The sequence below is a fragment of the Dasypus novemcinctus genome, chromosome 8 (assembly GCF_030445035.2).
Source record: "Dasypus novemcinctus isolate mDasNov1 chromosome 8, mDasNov1.1.hap2, whole genome shotgun sequence".
Classification (NCBI taxonomy): Eukaryota; Metazoa; Chordata; class Mammalia; order Cingulata; family Dasypodidae; genus Dasypus; species Dasypus novemcinctus.
The window spans coordinates 44,331,020-44,354,560 of record NC_080680.1 but is presented as its reverse complement, the minus strand read 5'-3'; the positions used below and the strand labels follow the sequence as shown (position 1 = coordinate 44,354,560).

General features: G+C 35.6%; 1 protein-coding gene across 2 annotated transcripts in view; it reads left to right on the top strand.

Annotated features, from left to right (window-relative positions):
- Window positions 1-23,541, top strand: part of PUM3 (pumilio RNA binding family member 3) — a 38,385-nt gene that overhangs the window by 4,784 nt on the left and 10,060 nt on the right. For both annotated transcript variants that reach the window (XM_058301774.2, XM_058301775.2), the window contains exons 4-14: window positions 2,075-2,210; window positions 2,798-2,873; window positions 5,409-5,502; window positions 5,792-5,858; window positions 7,009-7,183; window positions 7,994-8,097; window positions 9,076-9,154; window positions 9,978-10,076; window positions 11,086-11,139; window positions 14,395-14,475; window positions 23,107-23,249. In XM_058301774.2, the coding sequence (XP_058157757.1) occupies window positions 2,075-2,210; window positions 2,798-2,873; window positions 5,409-5,502; window positions 5,792-5,858; window positions 7,009-7,183; window positions 7,994-8,097; window positions 9,076-9,154; window positions 9,978-10,076; window positions 11,086-11,139; window positions 14,395-14,475; window positions 23,107-23,249 (1,108 nt within the window). The remainder of the gene's footprint in view (window positions 1-2,074; window positions 2,211-2,797; window positions 2,874-5,408; window positions 5,503-5,791; window positions 5,859-7,008; window positions 7,184-7,993; window positions 8,098-9,075; window positions 9,155-9,977; window positions 10,077-11,085; window positions 11,140-14,394; window positions 14,476-23,106; window positions 23,250-23,541) is intronic.

Genomic DNA, 23,541 nt, shown 5'->3' with positions numbered 1-23,541 from the left:
GCTGCCAACTGAGACCACTGCCGTGGGGCCTTCTCAGTCCATTCCCCTGGCCCTGGTCCCTGCCCTCTGTTCTTCTTCAGTGCTGCTCACTGGAGGGATGGCAGCTTAAGATGGGGTGGGGAGAAAAAGGAAGAGAAAACGTCATTATTCCTCCTTTCTCACTCCAGCTCCCATCTTTTCTCTTAGGATTTTCTTTCTTTCCTTCCTTCCTCCACCCCTAATAATTTCTCTTTCAGCTTCTCTTTCCTACTCTTAGCTAGCCTCTCTAATAGGTCCTAAACCTTTTTCACCCCAACTGAAGTTCTTGACATTTGCATTCTGAACATATACACGCATATTCTTACATTAAGATCCTGCCCTGAGGGAAACGGACTTTGGCCCAGTGGTTAGGGCGTCCGTCTACCATATGGGAGGTCCCGGTTCAAACCCTGGGCCTCCCTGACGTGTGGAGCTGGCCATGTGCAGTGCTGATGCGCGCAAGGAGTGCCGTGCCACGCAAGGGTGTCCCCCGCGTGGGGGAGCCCCACGCGCAAGGAGTGCGCCTGTGAGGAAAGCCGCCCAGCGTGAAAAGAAAGAGCAGCCTGCCCAGGAATGGCGCCGCCCACACTTCCCGTGCCGCTGACGACAACAGAAGCGGACAAAGAAACAAGACGCAGCAAACAGACACCAAGAACAGACAACCGGTGGGGGGGGGGGGGGGGGGGGATTAAATAAATAAATAAATAAATCTTTAAAAAAAAAAAAAAAAAAAAAAAAGATCCTGTCCTGCTGTAGCTCTGGTTCCTCTTTCTTTGGGAGATGAGTTTCTTACATTTCAAAATGCAACTCTGAATTTATTTCTTCATATTTTCTAGCAACTGAGAGGGATTGGATACTAGGACTCCCCAAAATTGATAGATCTACTACAACTTAGAGTAGCAGAAGTCATGGCATGGGTGCCCAGATATTTGTGGAATCTATTTAGCTCTGGATTGGAGCTATCTTCTGCTGTATAGGGCAGTCATTCCCTAATATTGATGACAGACAATCCATTGCTTATAATTCTCTGTGTGACCAGGTAGGAAATAAATAGGAAAATTAAATAGATTGGAGTATAATGTAAAGCCATAAAAAATGTTCCTGATGAATAAGTACTTGCATATGGAAAGGCTTATATAATAAGTGAAAAGACAGTAAGATAATTTCTAAAAATGAGTAATATAAATTAAGCATGCTTAGAAAAAGCAATAAGGAAGTAAAATGTCACTGGATATTTCTATTTGAGGATTTTTATTTAAGTTTTTCTTTGTTTAGTTTCATTGGGTTTTTGGTTCAATTGGTAAGTTATCAAATTTTGAGAACAAAAAATAGTAATAGCAAGATATTCAACTTACATAGCATTAGTCTGTTTATAGAGAATGTAGAAATTTTGACTGCATATTTTATATGAGTAGGAAGCAGCACAGCATGCAGTATTTAAGAGGATAGTCTTTGGGTTTGAATCCTGCCTCTTCCACTTAGGAGTTGTGTGGCATTGGATGAAGTACTTAACTTCCTGGCGCCTTTGTTTCCCCAGGGGAGATGATGATACCCACTTCATAGGATCGTTGCGAGAAATTAGGTGACTTTATCCATAACAGCACTCAGAGCAGCAAATTGTAGCTTTAATTCTTTTTCCTCTTCTAATTTGAAATAATTTTTATTATTGAGAACTCAGTATACCTAAAGCCCAATGATCTTAAGTTTCTAAAATAGAATTTTATTGTACAATTGAAAGAGATCCTTAAAAACTTCCCATTTTTTTCCCTTTTTTTTTTTTTTAGTCCTTTTAATTTCCTTTTCCTCCTCGTAGGTATCCTGTTGAAAATAAATAACTGTTGAGTGAATAAATGATTGGTTTTAACTAAATTTAAAGTGTACAAACTGTTCAGAAAGCAAAATAAGGTATACATTTACAGGGATGATATTTTCCTCATTCTAGCTTCCACAATAAGTACTCACCTTGATAAGTGATAACCCTGTGTACCTAGTTTGTATTTGTTTATGGCAACGCAGAAAGATAAATGTAATTGAAAATCATTTCTGTAACAATTAGGATCTGCAGCCAAGAAACCTAAATGGGACGATTTCAAAAAGAAGAAGAAAGAGCTGAAGCAGAGCAGGCAACTCAGTGATAAAACCAACTATGACATTGTTGTTCGGGCCAAGCAGATTTGGGAGATCTTAAGAAGGTAATGCTGCCTAGGGGTATTTGTCCCTTGGAAACAATGGAAAGTATTCATGCACCTTGTGAGCTACCCTAAAATAGATGACATGGCACTTGGGTTATTTAGGGAGTATTTACAACACCCTAGGAAAGGCATTGATATTTGGATATCTGCCCATTGAAGAAACAGTGTGGAATCCTCAGGAAGTGTCTGAATGTTTATGAACAATGCATGAGAGTTAAAATGGATTTGACTTCCTTTCTGAGAGGTTTTTGAGAAAATGAAGACAATTTCTTATCAGCTGGGTTTTGAGATACTTACTAGATAGTTTGTGTCTTGGACTTGTTTTATTATTTTCTTTACTTCTGAAGTTCTGGCTGTTAAGATTTAGATTGATGCATAAAATTATACCTTATGAGATGAGTTTCTGCATTTGAGAAAATTACTTTTCTCTGGCTGCTCTGGAGTAGTAATTTTGATGTCAGAGGTTTACTGCCTTCAAAAAAGAAAATCATGCTGAACTGGGTGAAAACATAACAGTATGGTTTTTAGTTTAGCATGGTTGAAAGTAATTACTTAAGTTTGTTTCTTCCCTCCTTTCTTTTTTATAGAAAAGATTGTGACAAAGAGAAAAGAGTAAAGTTGATGAATGATTTGCAGAAATTGATTCAAGGGAAAATTAAAACTGTAAGTAGGGCATTTTCATAGTTGTAGTTTTAAGCAGTCATAATTGACCCACAGTGAAGGGTGACCATTTTCATTGTTTCAAATGTATTTGACCAAAAATTTAATAGTAAAGGAAGTTTTCTGAGGGGGAGTTGTAAAAACACTATGAAGTATTTGGCTGTCATTTTTTATTAATTTACTTAATATAAATCAGTGTTCTATTAAAGGTATCTTGAGGAATTTATTAATTCAGTAGTATTTATTTGAAAATCCTGCTCTGAGCTCCATGTTTTAAATTGCTGGCCTTTGTTTTTGTGGTACAAACATTTGATTAATTTTTTTCATACAAAGATCTTTAAAATATATTAGATTTGGATGTTAGTAATTTTCATTGTTACTGCTTAACCCTATTTTGTTTTTTTTGTTTTTTTTTTTAAAGATTTTTATTTTTATTTATTTAATTCCCCTCCCCTCCCCCGGTTATCTGTCTTCTGTGTCTTTTTGCTGCGTCTTGTTTCTTTGTCCGCTTCTGTTGTCGTCAGCGGCACGGGAAGTGTGGGCGGCGCCATTCCTGGGCAGGCTGCACTTTCTTTCACGCTGGGCGGCTCTCCTTACTGGGTGCACTCCTTGCATGTGGGGCTCACCTACGCGGGGGACACCCCTGTGTGGCACGGCACTCCTTGTGCACATCAGCACTGCGCATGGGCCAGCTCCACACAGGTCAAGGAGGCCCGGGGCTTGAACCGCGGGCCTCCCATGTGGTAGACGGACGCCCTAACCACTGGGCCAAAGTCCGTTTCCCACTTAACCCTATTTTGTAATAAACTTCCGTTGAGTCTTATTAATTTGGATAACTACCTAATGGCTGTAAACTTGCAAGACAACATACTCCAGTAGCTTCCGGAACCCTGGAGGTACATCAGGCCGTGTGCTTAGTTGTAACCAGGTATACCATATTGCATTTTGAAGGAATGTCTTGAAACAGAAAGTTTTTGGCTGCTTTCTTATAAATCCAGGGCCATCTTTTTAAGATAGAGCTGCCTTTTGATTTTAAGATAGAGCTACAGCTGTAGCAGTAGTTTGTTACGTTATCCTCAATTTACAGATATTTCATACTCACGATCCTTTTCCAACTCTCCTTAGATTTTCCCGCATGACCAAAGATGTGGGAATTAATTGGGTCTTCAAATTCTGCCTCTGCACTTAAAATATATGTGCCTCTGGACAATAACAATTCATTCATCGATTATTTATCATATGCTAGGAATTGTGTTATCCAGTGTGTATGTTTTCTCATGTAACTTATGCCGCCATCCTGATTGTACATGTGAGACATTTGGGGCTCCGTTAAGTTGAATTTCTTGCCCAGGGATACTGGAGTAGCAAGTTCCTTAACTTCTCATAACCTCACTTTTCTTGTCTGTAAAGTGGGAATAGTAACTCCTCACTCTTAAGGTTGCTTTGAGGCTTAAAATGGAACATATTATATATATTATATATATATAAAGCACTTACATTGGTTATAGGAGATGCTCAGTATGTGCACAAATGCACATGCACTACTTGGCCATCTTTCAGGGAATGTAGCCCAACCTCAGATGTATGAGAAAGGCCAACAAATTTACCTCTAATGTTGATATTACTTTATCTTACTGTGAGTAAAAATGGTCAACAAGTGAAATGATTTTATAGCCATTTCACAAAAAAGAGCCTTATTTTTTAAAACGTTTCATCAAAGAAATTTGAACAACTCTACCTTAGAGAAATTCTTCTGAAATCCGCTTTCACCTTCTGACTTGTAGTTAAAAATAAAAATTCAAAAACAGAGTGAGCAGCAAGTAATCTCTTTTGAAATAGACAGGTACTGTAGCATAATAAAAATAATTTTGCATGATTGATTATCTGGTTATTGCTATAGAAAATTGGTCAGTGAGACCTTGAATGAAGATCTTATCCATCCTAATATTTGCAAGGGAGGAATGGATTGGAGAATCTGATTTGAAATACAATAGATTTTTTATTATAGGACTAACTGGATGTATGTACAGGGATTATAATGAAAATATTAGAAACAGAGTGACAATGTAATTGTCAGTGTGTGTATCAAAAATATATAGCAGGACTTTTTTGGTTAATTAATGTTTATCTGTACCATTAGTTATCAAAGTCAGACATTCTTAAGTCTTTTTTTTTTTTAACTTGAAATATTCTCTTTTTAGGGACAATAACTTTCAGACAAATGAGAGGTATAGTGCATATTGCTAGACAGTCTTGGGTTTGGTTTGAATTATAATGATAAGAATCTTGTGAAATGGTTAAATCTATTCCTGTCTAAATGCCATTATTAACTGTATCTATAAAATGTAATAGTAGCAAAACCAAAGAATGCCAGTTTTATTTCTATTCCAAGTAATCTAAATTTGATTTTATTCATGAAGACCCTACTTTCCTTCTGATAGGGAATTCTGAAAGAAGTAGAAATAAAACAGGTAATAAGAGGGGATTATAAATCTTCAGAGAAAATTAGTATAAAGGCCCAAACTGTTTTTCCTACAGATTGCATTTGCACATGATTCAACACGTGTCATCCAGTGTTACATTCAGTATGGTAATGAAGAACAGAGAAAAGAGGCTTTTGAAGAATTGCGAGGTACTTGTTATATATTGTAGTTGAAAATTTGTTGTAATCATTTGTAATAAGTCACTTGCTTTCTCTTGAAATACCCTAGACTGTCCTGGAAAATAACTCTGTTGTGATAAAGCAGTGTGTCCTCTGCAGGGCCTTCTTTGTTTTTTTTTTTCTTTGGTTTTATTTGTTCTTTGTCTGGGGCAAATAAAGCAGAGAGTTATTTATGTTCCCAGTATATTGCCTTAAATTTAGTTCTTTGTTTTGGGAGGACTGAAATGAGAATGCAATATCACTGTGATTTGTTTTTCAGATAATTTGGTTGAATTAAGTAAGGCCAAATATTCCAGAAATATTGTTAAAAAATTTCTCATGTATGGGTAAGTTTTTTGGTTTTTTTTTAAACAGTATATTTGTTTCTTTATTTGAAAGGAGCGGTTGTTGGTGGTATACATATACTACTTATACAGCCTGTCATAATAGCCCTAAGCAAATGCTTATAATGTTTCCAGGAAGTGTAAACTTAAAAACAATTATTGAAATTAATGTGAAATTATGGTACTAGCATCACCATTCTTAGTGATATGTTTTTATCATATCTTGAAGCTCTGGAAGAAGAGAAATGGAGTAGTTAGCCTATAATTAGTTTCCAGTATTTAGAGGGTAGAGGGTTAGAGAGGCTGAGATTGGAGGATGCTCTAAATTAGGTGGAATTGATACTTGCCTTGATTTTCCTTTTTTGGTGTAATACTATGTAAGAATATGATAACCAAAACCAGAAAAGTACAAAACAAACAATTGGCAAAATTTTCAAAAAATATATTCATATTATATTTCCCTGCATCTTTGACTTATCTTCTCTCTTCTTATTTCATGTTCTATACGACTTTTTTTTAAGGAGGTACTAGAATTGAACCCAGGACCTCAAACATGGTAGCAGGTGCTCAACCACTGAGCTACATTTGCTCTCCAATGCGAGTTGTTTTGGTTCTTTTTTCTGTTCATTTGTTTGTTGTTTGTTTGTTTGTTTTTAGAAGGTACTGGGAATCAAACCCAGGACCTTGTACATGGGAAGCAGGCGCTCAACCACTTGAGCTATGTCTGTTCCCCATTATCCTACTTTTTTTTTTTGAGCTAAGGAGTTTCATAATAGGAATTGACACTGAGTGCTTACCATGTACCATATATTGTTCTTGGTGCATCCTAACTCATTTTATCCTCAAAACAGCCTTATTCTTTATATTTTATGATTGAGGAAGCTGAGGCTCAGAGAGCTTACATAACTTACTCAAGGTTTCCCAGCTGGTAGGCAGAGCCAGGTTTTGCGCCCAGGCAGGCTGCCTACTGAGTAGCTTAGAACGCTTGACATGGAAATAGAGGCAATTGGATTTTTCTGCTCATAAGCATTTCTCTGTGGGAGCCATTCCACACACATTCATGAGTTTTTCTCAGGAAAGATAAACTATTTTTGTTTGCCACACAGCTTTCTTCTTTCATCATTTATTTTTTTCGTGATTGTGTTGCATTTAGAAGTAAGCCACAGATTGCTGAGATAATCAAAAGTTTTAGAGGGCAAGTGAGGAAGATGCTGCGGCATACAGAAGCATCGGCCATCGTGGAATATGCCTATAATGACAAAGCCATTTTGGAGCAGAGGAACATGCTGACAGAGGAGCTCTATGGGAATACATTTCAGCTTTACAAGGTGACATTTCAAGATTTTTTGAAAGTCTTTTTATTCTTTCTTTGTGCTCTTTCTTCCTTTACTTCTTCCAATGTCCTAGTTTCAGGATGTGGTTTTACTTTGGCTGGTCATTTAAGAGACCATCTTATATCTTTTATTCTCTTAGATTATTTTGACTATGGTGTAGTGTGCAACTGATTATACTTAACATTTCTCTTTCTGCCAGAGCACCTTCTTTAGATCCCTTTTAATTAAACTACTTTTGTTACTCTCTCCTGAGTGTTCTGCATGTAACACTTCAGTACTTCTGTTTTTACAGTCAGTCAGGCCATGGTAAAGGGCTCTTACTAGCTAGTGAAGCTTTGCAACTCACATTTTTTCTTAGGTGTGCATTTCCCTTCTCCAGATTGTATCCAGAGAAGATGGGAATAGAGACACCAATTCTTGGTGTAGTTCAGTGGTTGAATCTGAGAAGAGCCAGTAATGGGACTAGTGCAGATAAAGGGTCCATTTCAGACTATAGCACACAAATTCACACGCTTATCTGAAGGAAATTGTGCCCTGAAAGTACCTGTTGGCTAGTTGACTCGGTTGGTTAGCCTAGCTCTTAAGATACATTGCTGGATGTACGGACTGAGAATCAGATAATCAAGAATTGCCCCATTATTAGTTCTTGTTAGGAATTACTCCCAATAGCAGGGCTTTTATTAGGTAACTGTGGGAAATGCAGATTTACTCAATTTGTTTAAACTGACTGTAATTGATTTTCTTTGTTCTAAGTTGAAAACCTTGATGAAATTTAGAGGGGTTCTGCTTTTTCTTTTCTTGCAGTCAGCAGATCATCTAACCCTGGAAAAAGTGTTAGAGATACAGCCAGAGAAACTAGAGCTCATTATGGATGAAATGAAACAGATACTGACTCCAATGGCTCAGAAGTAAGAAAGATGTTCTTTTTTTTTTTTTAAGAAGTGGCATTTGAAGGAGGGAAGTTTTATGTAACTCATAGAAAATGTGGATATTTCCTCCTTACTATTAACCTGTCCTAAATAAGAGTTTGTGAAAATTTTATTTGAAATCATTCTTTGATATAAAAAGGGGCTATTTTCTCTGATATTCAATACTGTAAAATGCTTTTTATGAACATCTAAAATTGTTTATAAACGTTTTAAGACAGTGAACATTTTTTTTTCCCTCATAATCTTATGTTGAATCCCTTTATATTAAATAGTTTCACAAATATAGCCTGTTGCTTAGATAGATTTGTAAGGCCTATTAGAAACCCGTGCTTGGGGCACTTCTAAAATACTCTTAACAGTGCCATGGCAAAAGCAATGTAAGTTTTTGTTTTTTCCTTGGATATGCCACGTGAACTTTTAGGAGTATGATATCCAACCAACAGCCTCTATCTGAGTGCACCAAGTTGTCATGCTAGAAGGATTGGATCCACTAGGAGTCATTGCAGTTGTTGATATTACTTTGATCTAGTCACGTTTTAATTCTTTTAGTTATTTTATGAAACTGGTGCATTGTGAAAGGATACTTAACAGAAAACAAAAAACAGCTGTTAAAAAAATAGGTCCGCGTGTATGGATTTCTAATCATGTGACCCATTATATTATGTGTTCTTATTTAAAAGGATGGAGCATATGTTGAGTAATGATTTCATCTTTGCTGATTAAATACTAGAAATTTATTACTCTGGTCTTTGCTGTAAATGGCAGTAAATCAATTTTGCAGTCTATAAGGTTTTTAAAAATTTAGTATTGCTGAACGATGCAATGTATCTTATGACAAAATACATTTGTTTGAATTATTTTAAAAAACAATTGGGATTGTCCTCTCTATATTACTGTACGTCAGATCTGATAGTTTTCCTTTTTTTTTTTTCTTTTTTTTCTTTTTCCTGTTTTCAGGGAAGCTGTTATTAAGCACTCATTGGTTCATAAAGTTTTCTTGGACTTTTTTACCTATGCACCCCCAAGACTAAGATCAGTAAGTTCTTTTAATTTTTAAGCCAAGGCATAGAGGATGAGCCATGTAGACTTGTGAAACACTACTTTTGATGTGCATTATCTTTTGAAAATATTAAAGGGCTGCTGCTTTATTCAGAGAAGATAATTTATTAAACTCCTTATGAACAAGTATGCCAGTTCCATTTACGTGTTTATAAGAAAACTATTCTACTTTTATTAATTCCATTGGATCTTTATATTTTAATTAAAATCCAGCGAGTATCTAACCTAAGCTGAAAATTAATAAACGGGGAAGAATATTTAGCATCCTGGTAGTTTTAAATTCTTTGTAGGCTTAGGCAAATGTTATTTAAATGTTTTCAAGGTAGAGAATTAATATGATTTCCAGAGGTAATCCAGTGGTAAACTCAAAAATGGAAACCTCAGCCAAACTTAGTATTTTGGTCTCTGCACATTATATATTTGTCTCTTTTAGGGGGGAAGCATGTTATTAAAAATTCCCTTCTTACTATAGCTACCTCCTAGCCTTTTTCTTGGCAAATCATTTAAAATATACTATTAAAATATACATTTTTTTTTTAATAGACTGGTAAAATCGAGTCTTTTCTTGAATAGAAATTGTCTGCCAGCAGTGTTTGCTGCTGTTGTCAGGAAAGAGATTGTTTCTGTGTGATTGTCTACAAAATTAAAAATGAGCTTGTTTACTACCTGTGGTCTCTTCCTTTCATTCTCTGTGTATATCTTCTCTCCTCCACTACCACCACCATCCCAAAAGACAGAAAGTAAAAAGGCAGGAAGAAAGAAAAAAGTTAACAAAAGCCCTGACAGCATTTATTCCCTAGGAAATGATCGAAGCCATCCGAGATGCAGTGGTGTACCTGGCACATACACACGATGGCGCCAGAGTGGCCATGCACTGCCTCTGGCATGGCACACCAAAGGTATGTCCTTCAGCAGCTTCCGTGTAGAAGCGTGTCACGCAGGGCCGCCTTATCTGCAGGCTTTCCTTAGACTTTCAGGCTCCTTTGGTCTTTGCTCCATTGTACATAAATATTATCTTGACAGAGTTGTGTTTCAGGACCTCACAGGAATTAGCTATTTAAGGCCTAGTTTTTCTTTGCTTTGAGAGAAACCTTGAGTTCTGTACTTTCATGGAAGTATGATAAGAGATCTGTCAAGCAAGTAAACGCAATATTTGTGTTTGGCTTAAGTTTATAGATGTTTTGGTACCATTAGGGTCTTTAGTTCTTTGTTTAATGATCTTGCTGAGAGAAGAGGGCAGGAGGAAGAGATAATGGACAAATTGCTTTTGTGGGTATTAAGTATTTTTAAGGCAAAGGTAAAGATCTATATTCACCACAGAAATTTAAATAAAAATTATAGTCATTTCCTTGATGAGTATAATTCTACCTTAAAAGACAAACTTTATCTACTTTTTTATTCTAATTTAATTTTTATTCAATAAATATGTACTGAAAGCCTTCATCCTGTATTTCAAAGTCTATTTGAATACATTCAAAGATAATTGAGACACTGGAAGAGGGATCTCTTCAAGTCTAAGATTAATAATAGCTCTAAGACAGGGCCTCTTAGCCAGGGGTCCATGAGCTTGAATTGAAATTCAAAATAACATTCTTGTGGGGATGTGTCAGTGAGGGTGTGATAAATTTATTAAATAATACACAGTGTAGCGTGGACTTAGTAAAGGGTCTGTGGTTTTCACCTGACTGGCATAGACGTCCATGGAACAAAAATGGCTAAGAACCCCTGCTCTAAAAGGACTTGTAATATATATTGTAGTTATTTATTCTGGCTCCATCATTTATTTCTCTAATCAAAAGTGTACCACTCAAATGATAATTTTATCTTATATAAAATTTTCAACTATGAAATATCCTTAACTAAATCCATAACTAAACGTTCATTGAGGCAGTATTTCTCTTTTTTAAGGACAGGAAAGTGATTGTGAAAACAATGAAATCTTATATTGAAAAGGTGGCTAATGTAAGTATAATATAATTACACATTTTTTAATATTAATTTGTGACTATTCTAAAAATTGGAAAAATTCAGGAAATTAAAGAAGAAAATTATCATTTTATTTTATTGCAGTCTTTTTCTATGCATGTTTTTATAATGTGTTAAATTTATACAAAATGGGAATCATACCATATATTTTTCTCCATATTTAACTTAACATTGTATTGTGATGATTTTCCATTTTTTGATATGTTTTAAAAACCCTATATTTACTAGCTGCTTTAATGAATCTGTCAACTGTTATTAAAAATAGAAATTACTTGTTTTTTTACTATTCTAATATTTTACTGAAAACCTTGAATATAGTTTTTTTGTTTTTGTGCATTTTTAAAATTATTTCTGTAGGCTATTGTCCTAGAAATATAACTGCCTAATTAAGGTGTATCATATATGTTCTAGCCTCCAGGTAAGTAATACAAGATTGTACTTCAGAAACTTGGTACCAATTTTCATTACCACCAAAGATATATCAGAAAGTGAAATTTGTCTCTTATTTTCTTAGAATAAATTTGTAGTATGATCACAGAAAATTCTGGTTGTTAGGCTTTGTTATCTTTCAAATCCTTTGGAGATCCAGTAATAGTTTTCCTGATGAAATAGGACACAAGTTTTTGCTGAAGAATTAATTGCCTCAAAATATCATTTCTATGTATTTAAATACTAAATAGTTTTTCAGAGTACTTCTATGGAGTACTATAACTAGAGTATATGTAATAGTAATCATTATTTTGATTTTTTGAGTTATATTTTATGTATTAAGTTTGACAGCTTCTAATTTGCTAGTGAACTAAAATTAGTGGTATCAAATACTGAAATTTTCCTTTGAAAAATCCAGCAAGAACTACTAGCATCTGGTAAACAGTTACTATAGAAAATGCTAATTTAAACAAAGATTATATGCATACCTCTTCTGTTTGGGTTGAAGACTAGGAGAGGATTTCATATAAAACCACTGAGAAGGTGGCTAACATCTGTAAAAAAGTGAAATAGGGGATTCTGTAATGAGTTGTTTCCATGGTGTGATAATATTTTACAATTCATAATTCTCATTAAGTAAATCTTTAAGAATGACATTTTAATTTAAATATTTTAAATTAAAAATGAGTTACAATGCTAATGGAAAGTCTAAAATGTAATAATAGTAGAAGATATTTTTTAAGTCATAACATTAATTACATTGTTTCAATTTTACAGTTTGGTTATGTCTGGTAATTCAGCAGTAAAATTTTTGAGAACCTAGTCCCAAAAAGGCTTTGTGATGGTGACAGAAATGCAAGGTCTTTTTTTAATCTTAGGGGTTGCTTTTAAAGGGTAGAGATAAACAACCCATGGATTTGAATATTGGTTATTTAGAATACTTCCCAAATATTGGGGATTTATTTACGTACTCTATTATTTCAGTCCTTTTAAATTTACTGACTTGTTTTATGTCTCAGCATGTGGTCTATATTAGTAAATGTACCATGTGCACTTGAAAAGAATGTGCAGTTGTTGAGTGTGGTACCTGTATATGTCAACTGGATCAAGGTGGCCATTGTTTTACTAATTTGATTTCTGGCAGGGCAGTAAGATGTTGTCTACTTTTATCAGTTGCTGAGAGAGGCATGTTAAAATGTCCCTCTGATATTGGAATTGTCTATTTCCCCGTTGATTTCTGTTACCAGCTTCTTCTGTATTTACCCAGAGATGTTTTATGCTTGAGCTTACTTGTGTATATGGATTTATGTAACAAATGGTTGTGTACTATGTGTATTTGTTCCCTGGCTTTTCACTAAATTAAATTTATTTCAATACATACACTTCTATCCACTTCCCTCTTTTTAATGACTTTATAATTATTTTATTATATGGATGTACCATAATTCATTTAACCAGTGCCCTATCTTTGGACATTTGCATATTTTCTACCTTTTTGCTCTTAGAAATGGTACTTCAGTTAATATCCTTATATATGTAGGGGATTGTGCTTAGGTGCTTACGTGGAAGTATGCCTGTAGGAAACATTCCTAGAACTAGAATTTCTAGATCATTGAGTACATGCATTTTAAATTGTCAGGTGGTCTCCAAAGAAGAACCACTTTACGCTTTCACTGACAGTGTAAAAGTGCTACTGTTTTCTCTCAGACTTTTTTGTCAACCTTTTATTGAAGGTTTTCCTCTTTGTAGGAGAGGTAGAAAATGGTATTTCATTTTAATTTGTGTCCTTAATTAATGAATAATGAGTTTAAGCATTATTTCATACATTTAAACCCATTTGTGCTTCTCTTTTCTGTGAACTGACTCTTAATATTCTTGCCCATTTTTATTCATTTGTTGATTTTATATATTGAGAGTTAGCTCTTTGTTACTTTTCTCCAGCGTGTTGTCTTTTGACCTTATAACTGACATTTACCTCATGTTTCTAATTGAAATTTTATTACCTGCTGTATTCATCAGATCTCGCTCTGTGAATGAGTTTTGGCTGTTATCAAAAATCAAATCCCCTCAAAAAAAATCTTATCATCCAAGATATTAAAAAGAGTAACATGCTCCAAAAACTTATTTTTTTTAATTTTTATTTAGAGCAATTTTACCTTCATTTTCATAATATAGTCTTTAGTTTATTTTTTCATTATTAATATTCTCATTGTATAGGATCATTTTAAGAAAATTTTAAATATACAAAAGAAAGTGAAAAGTCATTTGTAATCCTTCAACTTAGAGATGACTGTTATAGTGTTTTTCCTTCCAGGATTTTCTGTAATCAAGTATTTAATATATTTTGTACATATATATGTGTGAATATTTTCTTTTTCATGATTGGACTACTACCCTGTAGTTAATGTTCTTTTGTTTTTCCCTTAGCCTTACTGCTTGAATTTTTTTGAGTTTAATTTTAAAGTATCTGTTCATTAGCAGGATAGCTATTTGGTAAGATATTATACCCTGTTTCGTTTTTTAAAAAATTAGGCTCAGCTATTTGTTATTGAAGAATGTGCTTTTTAAAAACTTTCTTACTCTCCCTTTTTTAAAATCAGTCTTGCCTTGAGAATACAATTAACTAGGTCCTAATAGAAGAACAAGTTCATTTGAACAGCTTTTATCCATCTCGTTTATATGTGGGACAAATTGTCAGTGTTTGTAGCCTTTATAACGTGACTCCATGGGCAGAATAAAAGGGAAAATCTATGCAATTTTATTTCTGTTTTTTAAACATTTACTGACTTCTGATTCTTACAGGGCCAATATTCCCATTTGGTTTTACTGGCAGCATTTGATTGTATTGATGATACTAAACTTGTCAAGCAGATCATCATATCAGTAAGTAATTCTGGTGGTCCTAATTTAAGTTAAATTGTTATGCTAATTGTAAGTACCTCTGTGTAAAGACTTTCACATATGCTTTCTACCTGGTATATTCTGTTACCTTTTAGTTGCTTCAGTTAAGTCCTTTGTGGGGATTTGCTAAACCATAACCTTGTGACTTGTTTTAAATATTTAAAAGACTGTGGTTAAATTAAGACTTTTGCATTATTATATTGGGCTATATGTAGGATACTATGGCTCTTTAGACCATATGGAATACTAAAGAAATGAAAAATGAGCAAAGCAGTGTTTAGATTTGGCCAGAAGCTAATTTATATAGTAATCGCAAATTCTGGAGCTTGTGTCTAGGCAGAGGATATCCAGGAGCTTTTAACTCTTAGCTCCTGTGGAGAGACATGTTTTTCTGCATGATTGCCCTGCATATCAATACATCTGATGGAGAAGCAAAACTGATACAACTCACTCAATGGTCATACTTCTTAATGCTTTCATGAAAGCTTCTGCAGAGTCAGATTAAAATTTATTATAAAAATTAAAAATTACATTCTGAAATGCTGCCTTCATCTTGTAATAACACCCCTTTTTCTGACTTCTGATTCTGTAGTCCTCTCTTTTTAGTGAGCAAGTAGTTTTGGAGATAGGATAGGCGTTGCATGGTGAGAAAAAGAAATTGCAGTATTGGTAGCAGTAACCAAACTCTGTTTTGAAAGTGGCATAAGCTGTATAGACACAGTTTACTCATTTAAAAATTCTGCATGGGTGGGCCCCTTAAGAAAAGTTTAGTGAAAAACACTGCTTTCAAGTCATTGGCAGGGACAAGCATATAAATAATGCAGGAAGAGAATTTTCCTGTCGTCAGGTGGTTTTGTTGGTAGCCTCTCTGTAGCCTATCTGGACCAGGAGGGACAGGTGTAGTAGAAAAAGCATATCCACCAGCAGAGAGGAAGATCTTTTTCTTAGTTGCCAGCTCCAGGTCCCAGTGTGTGTGAATTTCTCATGCCCTTGCTGTCATTTCCCAACTTTGCCCTTGACTATTTTGAGATTGTGATGACTTTCTTTGGGATAGGATTGTGGGAAGAAACAAGTTGGCAAAACTTTCATGTCACAGACTGAGTATTTTGACATGTTCCTTGTGACTTTATTACCCTTTTGACTCCAATCAATAATGATTGTTTTTCATTCCTGTGACAGAGATGTGAGGCCATAGAATTAGCTAATGAATAAAGTTGTTTCATGAAAATGGAGACAGGCTGTGCTATTCAAAGTTGGCTTTTGTTTGATATTTTCACTACAACTAAAATTTGCAGAAGTATTCCAAATGGATATCAAGAAAACCCAAACTTCCTTTAGGATTGCCACAGTTGTCTACTAGATTAATTTTATACCCAAGATTTATCTTATTCAAAGTCACTATTAAAGCAGTTTTAATTGTGCATTGCTTTGCTTGGGAGTTTTATTCCTACAACTATTTAACCCACATTCCTAATGACTTTCTCATACTTAAGACAGACTTCCTTTAATGATCTGCATTGCTGATATTTCTCTTCTAACTGACAGAAGCTCAGCCAGTTCCGTGTATCAGCATTAAACTATGTAGCTAGTGATATAATTCTAGAATGTTGGTTGCTCTTGCCTTTTTTCCCACCCACCCACCCACCAAAAAACCTGTTTCATTGTACAGTGCTTTTTAAAAATAACTGAGAAAGCTTAGTGTTGCTAATAAGCATTCTGTTCAGAGCAACTAGATTTCTCGAAAATGCAAGTTGAAATTATAGCCTGATCAGCTGAGCCTTCACCTTTCATAATGGATACAGTTTCCTAACTGCCTTCTTTCCAAAATAAACATACTTAAAAATTTGATCCATTTTACCCTGAAATCATTGGTATGATGCAGCTTATTTAGAGCTGTGTTCCACTTGAAATAAGTATGGTAATCCATTGCTTTTTGAGGGTGAATAAATATTGATACATATTTTTTAATGTATTGTTGTTAAAATATATACAAAGGTATAAAGAATAATATAGTGAACACTCAGCTTCCCACCATGAGATAGGAAATAAAACCTAACAAATACAAATACAGTTAAAGTTCAGTGAAGTCCTTTGTTTCCCTGTCCCTGATCACGATCCCACACCCACCCCTTAACTACTGTGCTGATTTGCATGCATTACCTTATTATTTCAACTACATGTAGATGTATGTAATATTTTGCCTGTCTATACAATCTGTACAAGTGATGTTATGTGGTATGTGTTCTTCTGCAGCTTGCTGCTTTCACTGTCAGGAGTAGACAAATATATTTTGCAAAAGGCCAGTTAGTAAATATTTTAGGGTTTATAGGCCATATTCTTGTTTGTTTTGTTTTTCTCTGTCATATGTTCTTTTTTGTTTTGTTTTTGCTTTTTAGCAATCCTTTAAAAGTAAAAACCATTCTTTGCTCACAGGATGTACAAGCTGCAGGCTAGATTTGACCCATCCAGAGTTTGCCCACTGCTATTCTAAATTATTCCTTTTTTGATACCAAATTGTATTCAACTATATGAGAATACCATAATTTATCTTTTCATTTCCCTGTTAATGGACGTTCAAGTTGTTTATAATGTTAACATTATTTTACTATTTTTTGCTATTTCAAATAATTCTATGAATATTCTTGCATATGTCTCCTTGTGCACAACTTAATAGTTTGTCTAAGACATTTAGTTAACAGAGTTGCTGGGTTACCAAATATTCTGCACGTTTATAGAGTCAAGTGTGCTTATTTCCTACCCAGCCGCTACAAAACCTGTTGCATTATACAGTGCTTTTAAAAATAGCCAAGAAAGTTTTGTGTTGCTAAGCTTTCCACTCAGAGTAACTGGATTCTGGAAATGTCAGTTTGACATCATAGTCTGATAAACACCCCTTTTGTCTTTTAGACCAGCTTCCAGTTCATTTTCCAGATAGCATGCTCTGGTCTTCTAGCCCAATTTCCCCATCTGCTCAGGTCCTGTAATTTTTGTCTTTGCCATCCGTTCATTTAGCAGTTAATAATAATCTGACCATGGTTCACAAACTCAGAAACACCCTTTGACCAGGTGGGTAAGGTGAGTGAGGTAGGCCAAGTGGAAGATGGGGGTGGGGTAGCTATGGGGAATGAAGCAGGTATGTACCTTTTTGAAGGTGGCAACAACCATGTGTGTCCAGTCTCTGGGCATATGCATACTCCTTGTTGATAGGACTTGCAATTTTTTGAGGTGGAATTTTTTATAAAATCACCTTATTTTTAAAACAAGAGGCCAGTGTTCACTGCCGATTTGTGACTATCTACCCTTCCCTCTGCAATTCTGTTATTAGCCATTATTTAAGTCTCATATTTTTATTTTGTTCTAACTTTTCATTAAATTTGTCTTGCCTCTTCTGCTAGATTTTAGGTCCTTAAAGTTACGAACAGTCTGTGTTTCTTTCTGTCCCCACACACAACCTACCATGGAAGTGTGTACACTGTAGGCTCGGTTCTCAGTAAATGTGTGCAGCTTCTTGCATTTCTATGTTCTCCTGACAATGCATGAACACACTAACCCTCCTGAGTGCACCTTTATTTTATTTTTTAAAACTTTTTAGTTTGAAATAATTTCATCCTTACAGGAGAATTGCAAAATAATATGAACCCCATACACTGAGATCCAACGTACTCCCTCTGTGCCAGATACACAGATCTACCAATTTTAATATTTTGCCACCTTTGCCATATTATTCTATTTGTCTATTTTCTGAGCATTCAAGAGCAGGTTGCACACATCATACTCCTTGAATGTGTAATACTACCTTGCACATTTCTTACAAACAAGTATATTCTCTTAGGTAATTGCCTCAAGAGCAGCTATCAAGGTCAAGAAATTTAACATTGATACAGAACTTACATACTATATTCCACCTTATTTTATATCCCGGTAATATCCTTTTGAATCTTTTCTCTGTTCTTTGATCACATCCAGCTTGTATATTGCATTTTAATTTTCATCCTCTCTTTAGTTTCTCTTTCTTTTTTTTAATTGTGGAAACATAAACAACTTTAATCTTTCCGTCCCAACCCCTCCTAAGCATGCAATTCAGTGGGATTAAAAACATTCACAATGTTGCAGTACCTTCACCACCATCCATTACTAGAACTTTCCCTTCACCCTAAGCAGAAACCGTACACTCATTTTGTGTTAACTGCCCGTTGCCCATTCCCCCTATCCCTGGTAGTCTGTTCTCTACTTTCTGTGTCTGTGAGTTTGCATATTATCTGATATTTTCTTTGTGATTATTCTGGGGCTTAAACTGAACATCCTCAATCTATAACAGTTTTGTTTGCTTTGATACCAGCTTAATACCAATAGCATGCACACCCTATGTTCCTAATAGCCTCCATTACCCCACCTTTTTGTAGTTGTCACAAATTAACATGTTTATACAAAACCACTGCTTTATCATTACATTTTATCCATTTGTTTTTTTAGAGCTTGTAAAGTAAAAAAAGTGGAATTACAAACCAAAAATACAGTAGTACTGGTACTTATTTTTATCGATGTCTTTGTCTTTACTTGAGATCTTTATTTCTTCATATGGTTTCAGTCAGTTGTCTGGTGTCCTTTTAAATCTGCAGAATTCCCTTTACCATTTTCTTATAGGCTGGTCTAGTGGTGACAGAGTCTTTCAGTTTTTGTTTATCTGGGAATGTCATTTAATTCCTCCCTCATTTTTGAAAATGCTTTTGCTGGATATAGAACTCTTGGTTGGCAGTCTTTTGCTTTCAGCACTTTAAGTATGTCTTCCTACTGCCACCTTGCTTCCGTGGTTTCTGATGAGAAATTGACAATTAATCTTACTGCACTTCCCCTGTAGCTCACACATTGCTTCTCTCTTGCAATGTTCAGAATTTTCTCTTTATGTTGGCATTTGATAATTTGATTAGAATATGGAACAGTGTGGATCTCTTTGGGTTTACCCTGTTTGGAATTTGTTGAGTATCTTGGGTGTGTATAGACAAGTCTTTCATTAAATTTGGGAAGTTTTCAGCCATTATTTCCTCGAATATTCTTTCTTTCTTCTAGAATTCCTACAGTGTGTATTGGTGTGCTTGATGTTGTTCCCACAGGGTCCTCAGTCTATATTTACTTTTCCTCATTCTTCTTTCTACTCCTTAGACTAGATTTCAGTTGTCTTACCTTTAAGTTCTCCAAATCTTTCTTTGCCAGCCCCAATTTTCTGTTGAACTGCTCTCAGGAATTTTTAATTTCTTTTACTGTGTCTTTAGCTCTGTTTGGTTCCTTTTCATATTTTCCATCTCTCTGTTGATATTCTCTTTTTCTTCATTTTTCTGATTTCTTCTAGTCCTTTGTCCATGTTTTCTTTTAGTTTTTTGAGCATACTTAGGACTTTTTTTTTTTTTAAGTCTTTGTCTGGAATGTCCCAGGTCTGATCTTCCTCATTGATGGTCTAATGCTTTAATCGTCTCCTTTGCCTGGGCCATCACTTCCAGTTTCTTTGTATGTTTTGTAATTTTTTCTTGAAACCTGGACATTTTGATATTTTATTACTGGAATTTAAATTCTGAGGCATCTGTTTGTTAAGCTTGTATCCAGCTATTATTAAGACAGAGCTATCTTTGAATGCCAGGAGATTTTAAAAAAAGAAGAAAAATAGAAACCACCTTTCCCATTCTTTACACATTGACCCGAGTGTGTGTGTGCTGTCCTTTAGGGCTTAACCATACACTAGTGAGTTTAGAGACTAACTCTAGACCAAAGTGTAGGGGCCTCCCTGGTTCTTACTGCAGCTGTAACTTATCTTGGGCAAGCATGTTTGGCCCTAGAAATTCCCCTATTTATACAGATAGGAATGTTCCCTCTACCCTAGGAAACCATTTCCTCGCTGTGCTAGGCGCTGCACTGTGTGGCCTGCTGTCAGCAGTCCCTTGCCTCAGGCACTCACTTGACTGCTGTCCCACAGCATTCTGCAGGAGAGCTCTGTGAACTTGCCAGGCAAGTTCTGGGACAAGTCCCTTAGGCCACCAGATACATTGGGCCAGGCATACATTCTCTCAGTATTTCCATGGGGGATACTCTTCTCCCTCTGGAACTGGGAGCAGGAACCTACACTGGGCGTGTTGGGCCAGCTCGGCACCCAGCTGGTGAGGGGTGGTGGAGGAGACTTCCAGGACCCCATGAGATCTTGCCACTTTTAAGTGACCTTTTTCTTGAGTCGGTATTCACCCTGTAACTGTGTTTGAGCAAGATGTTTCTGCCAGTGCCTGCTGGTAGTTCAAAGCTTCTTGGAGGGGGAAAAAAAAAGATAATTAAAAAATGAAGGAAAAAAAAGCTTCTTGAAGTGCACTGAGCTTTGAAGCTTCTCACACCTCCATCTTGATATGGGCAGGACCTACCTTTCTTTTTTAAAAGAGGGTTGGCAAAACACGAATGCTAAGGAGTCTGGCCAGGGCTTAACATAAGGAGGTCAAAACTGGCCAAAAATATCCTCAGAAAGCAAGTTTTTGTTCCGCCTGTGCTGCTTCTGTTCACATACCTGCTGTAGAGCACAGGAATTAATTACAACAAATTGTCTTTGATGTGATTTTCTCCAAGTTTTTTCTTGTAAGGGGGATAGTGAAGCAGAAGACCAGTTTTTAATTTGAAAATATTTATTTTCTAGTGGTTTACAGTTTACAATGTGCATTTTTTATTTGCTCCTGGTAATTTCCCATAGTTTAGGTAGGCATGTAATTTCCTTTTACAGATAAGGGAATTGGTGTACAGAGAGGTTAAAATACTTGCCAAAAGCTATACAGTTGAACTCAAGACTCCAGAGACCAAAATGAGCACAAAATCTACTATACAAATCTACTATACAATAGCTGCCTTTTAACCTCTTCCTACATGTTTCTGTAATTGTTAGTACTCTACAGGTGGTATCTAGATTTCTCTCCCTTTCCTCTGTAACCCAGGTTAAAGAGAGATGGATTAGTACTCCATAATACAGCAGCTCTCATCCTTTTTCCTTTTATTTTTTACTTTTCAAAGATGTATGCTTTGGATGGGAGGGGAAAGCTGGCACAAAGGTAAGAAGGGGCCACTCCCAAAAAGAATGAAATGACATTACATTTTTAAATAAACATTTTCAGTTCCTTAAAATTGTTAGTTTACAAACATTGTGCTCTTTTAGAAGACTTAAGTAAAGATAAGTAGTGATTCTGAATTCCTTAATGACAAACTCTCATGCACTAAAGTTGGGTAAATTCGAGGGCGAGTCCTTTATGTGTGTCTTGAAGTCCCAGTTTCTCCTGTTAAGGCAAAACCATTCCTGCCCAAGCCATATGTGTTGGAATAGTCCTCACAATGACAGTTAAGTACATTGAGGAATGTATTACCCACTTCGTGCCACTCCCTTTTCCTCATAACAAGGGAAAAAATGTTTAAATAAAAATAAAGAGCAGCCATTTATAGGTGTTCAGTGCATACTCAGATTTCCTTTCTCATAAAAATGAGAGCATTTCTTTAAAGGATAGAAAGTCTGCGTACATCATCTCATAGAGAATTTCTTTCCTTAAGAGAAGGTTGTGTATTTTATTGGAAAGAGACTGGGTTGGGAGTAAAGGGATCAGGACTAGTTGGAGCCCTGCCACTGGTACTGTACGTCATCGGGTGAGCCATCTCTCGCCTTTCTGGAATCCTCATTTGTAAACCTAGGGAGTGCACCTGAATTTTCTGTGTTCCCAGTCAGTTCTAAAGAATCTCTGGTGCTCAGACACATGTGCATTTGAATATCTGTAAGGTTTGTGACAAGAAATTGAAGTGTTAGAGCAGGAAAAAAACTGATTTTCTCACATACATTCTTTATTAGAAATAAAGGAATTTTTAAACAGTGACTTTTCTGTCTTTGAAAGCATCAGCAAATGTACACAAGGTCTTAGTTGGGGTGGGGAAGACATTGCCTTTGTCACTTAAGCTCAAACAATTAGAAAAGGAGGTTACTGTTCTTGGATAAGTTGATTGAAAATGTCGTATAGTATAATTGGTAACTGCTCAGTAAGGTCTTTTTGGATTTATTTTCCCTTCCCCCTCTGTTTTTTGTTTTTCAACGCAACGCTTGAACGGCCTTTATTTGCTATGAATAAGCAACCTAACTTTAAAAGCCTTAGCCACTTGTTCTATTTAACAGAGTTTCTTTATCTCTCCTCACATACATCCCAGTGGGGACATTCTAAAAGAAAAGTTCTTCATCGCCTGGTAATACATTTAAGTGCAGCTGCACATTAACTGTATGTGCTCTGTGATGCCAGCAAGCAATATCTGAAATAAGAGTGGCCCAAGAAGTATTTGAATGAAGGAAAATAACTCCCTAAACATTTTTTTTTTAAGTACTTGAGCTTGGTCAGTTAAAAATAAATGGATTGTTCAGTAATGCTAGTCAGTAGAGAATCAATTATTTGTTACAAGTGTAAATCTCTTTGGGCTTTAGTGAGATGATTTCAGAACTAGCACCACATTTTTTCATTACATATACTGGGGAAAATAGTTCAGTATTCTTTCTTACCATTCATATCCCAAGTCTGTTTTATTTTAATCATGTAGATATAATTTTTTGTGTGCATGATTTTACAGGAAATTATCAGTTCCCTGCCTAACATAGTAAATGACAAATATGGAAGGAAGGTCCTGTTGTATTTACTGTGCCCCAGAGACCCTTCACATACGGTTCGAGAAATCATTGAAGTTCTGCGGAAAGGAGATGGAAATGCACACAGGTAAGAGCAAGTAGAACGGCTTGAATCCCTTATTCCTCTGTTCTGATTTGCTCATTGGCTTGAGTAGCACATGCTTCCAGAAGTCCACTCATCATGTTCTCTCTCTCGTGCTCCTCTAAAATTTCCCAAAAGATGAATTTCATTTTTAAGCCTATAGTTTTGGTAGTTCTTAAAGTTTTATATTGAGAAGGAAATAAAAATAGTGTCATGCCAAAAGAATACTGAGAGTACCTGGCATATAGTAGGCATTCAGGTCCATACCCTGATTTGTTTGTTTTTCTTAATTTTTAAA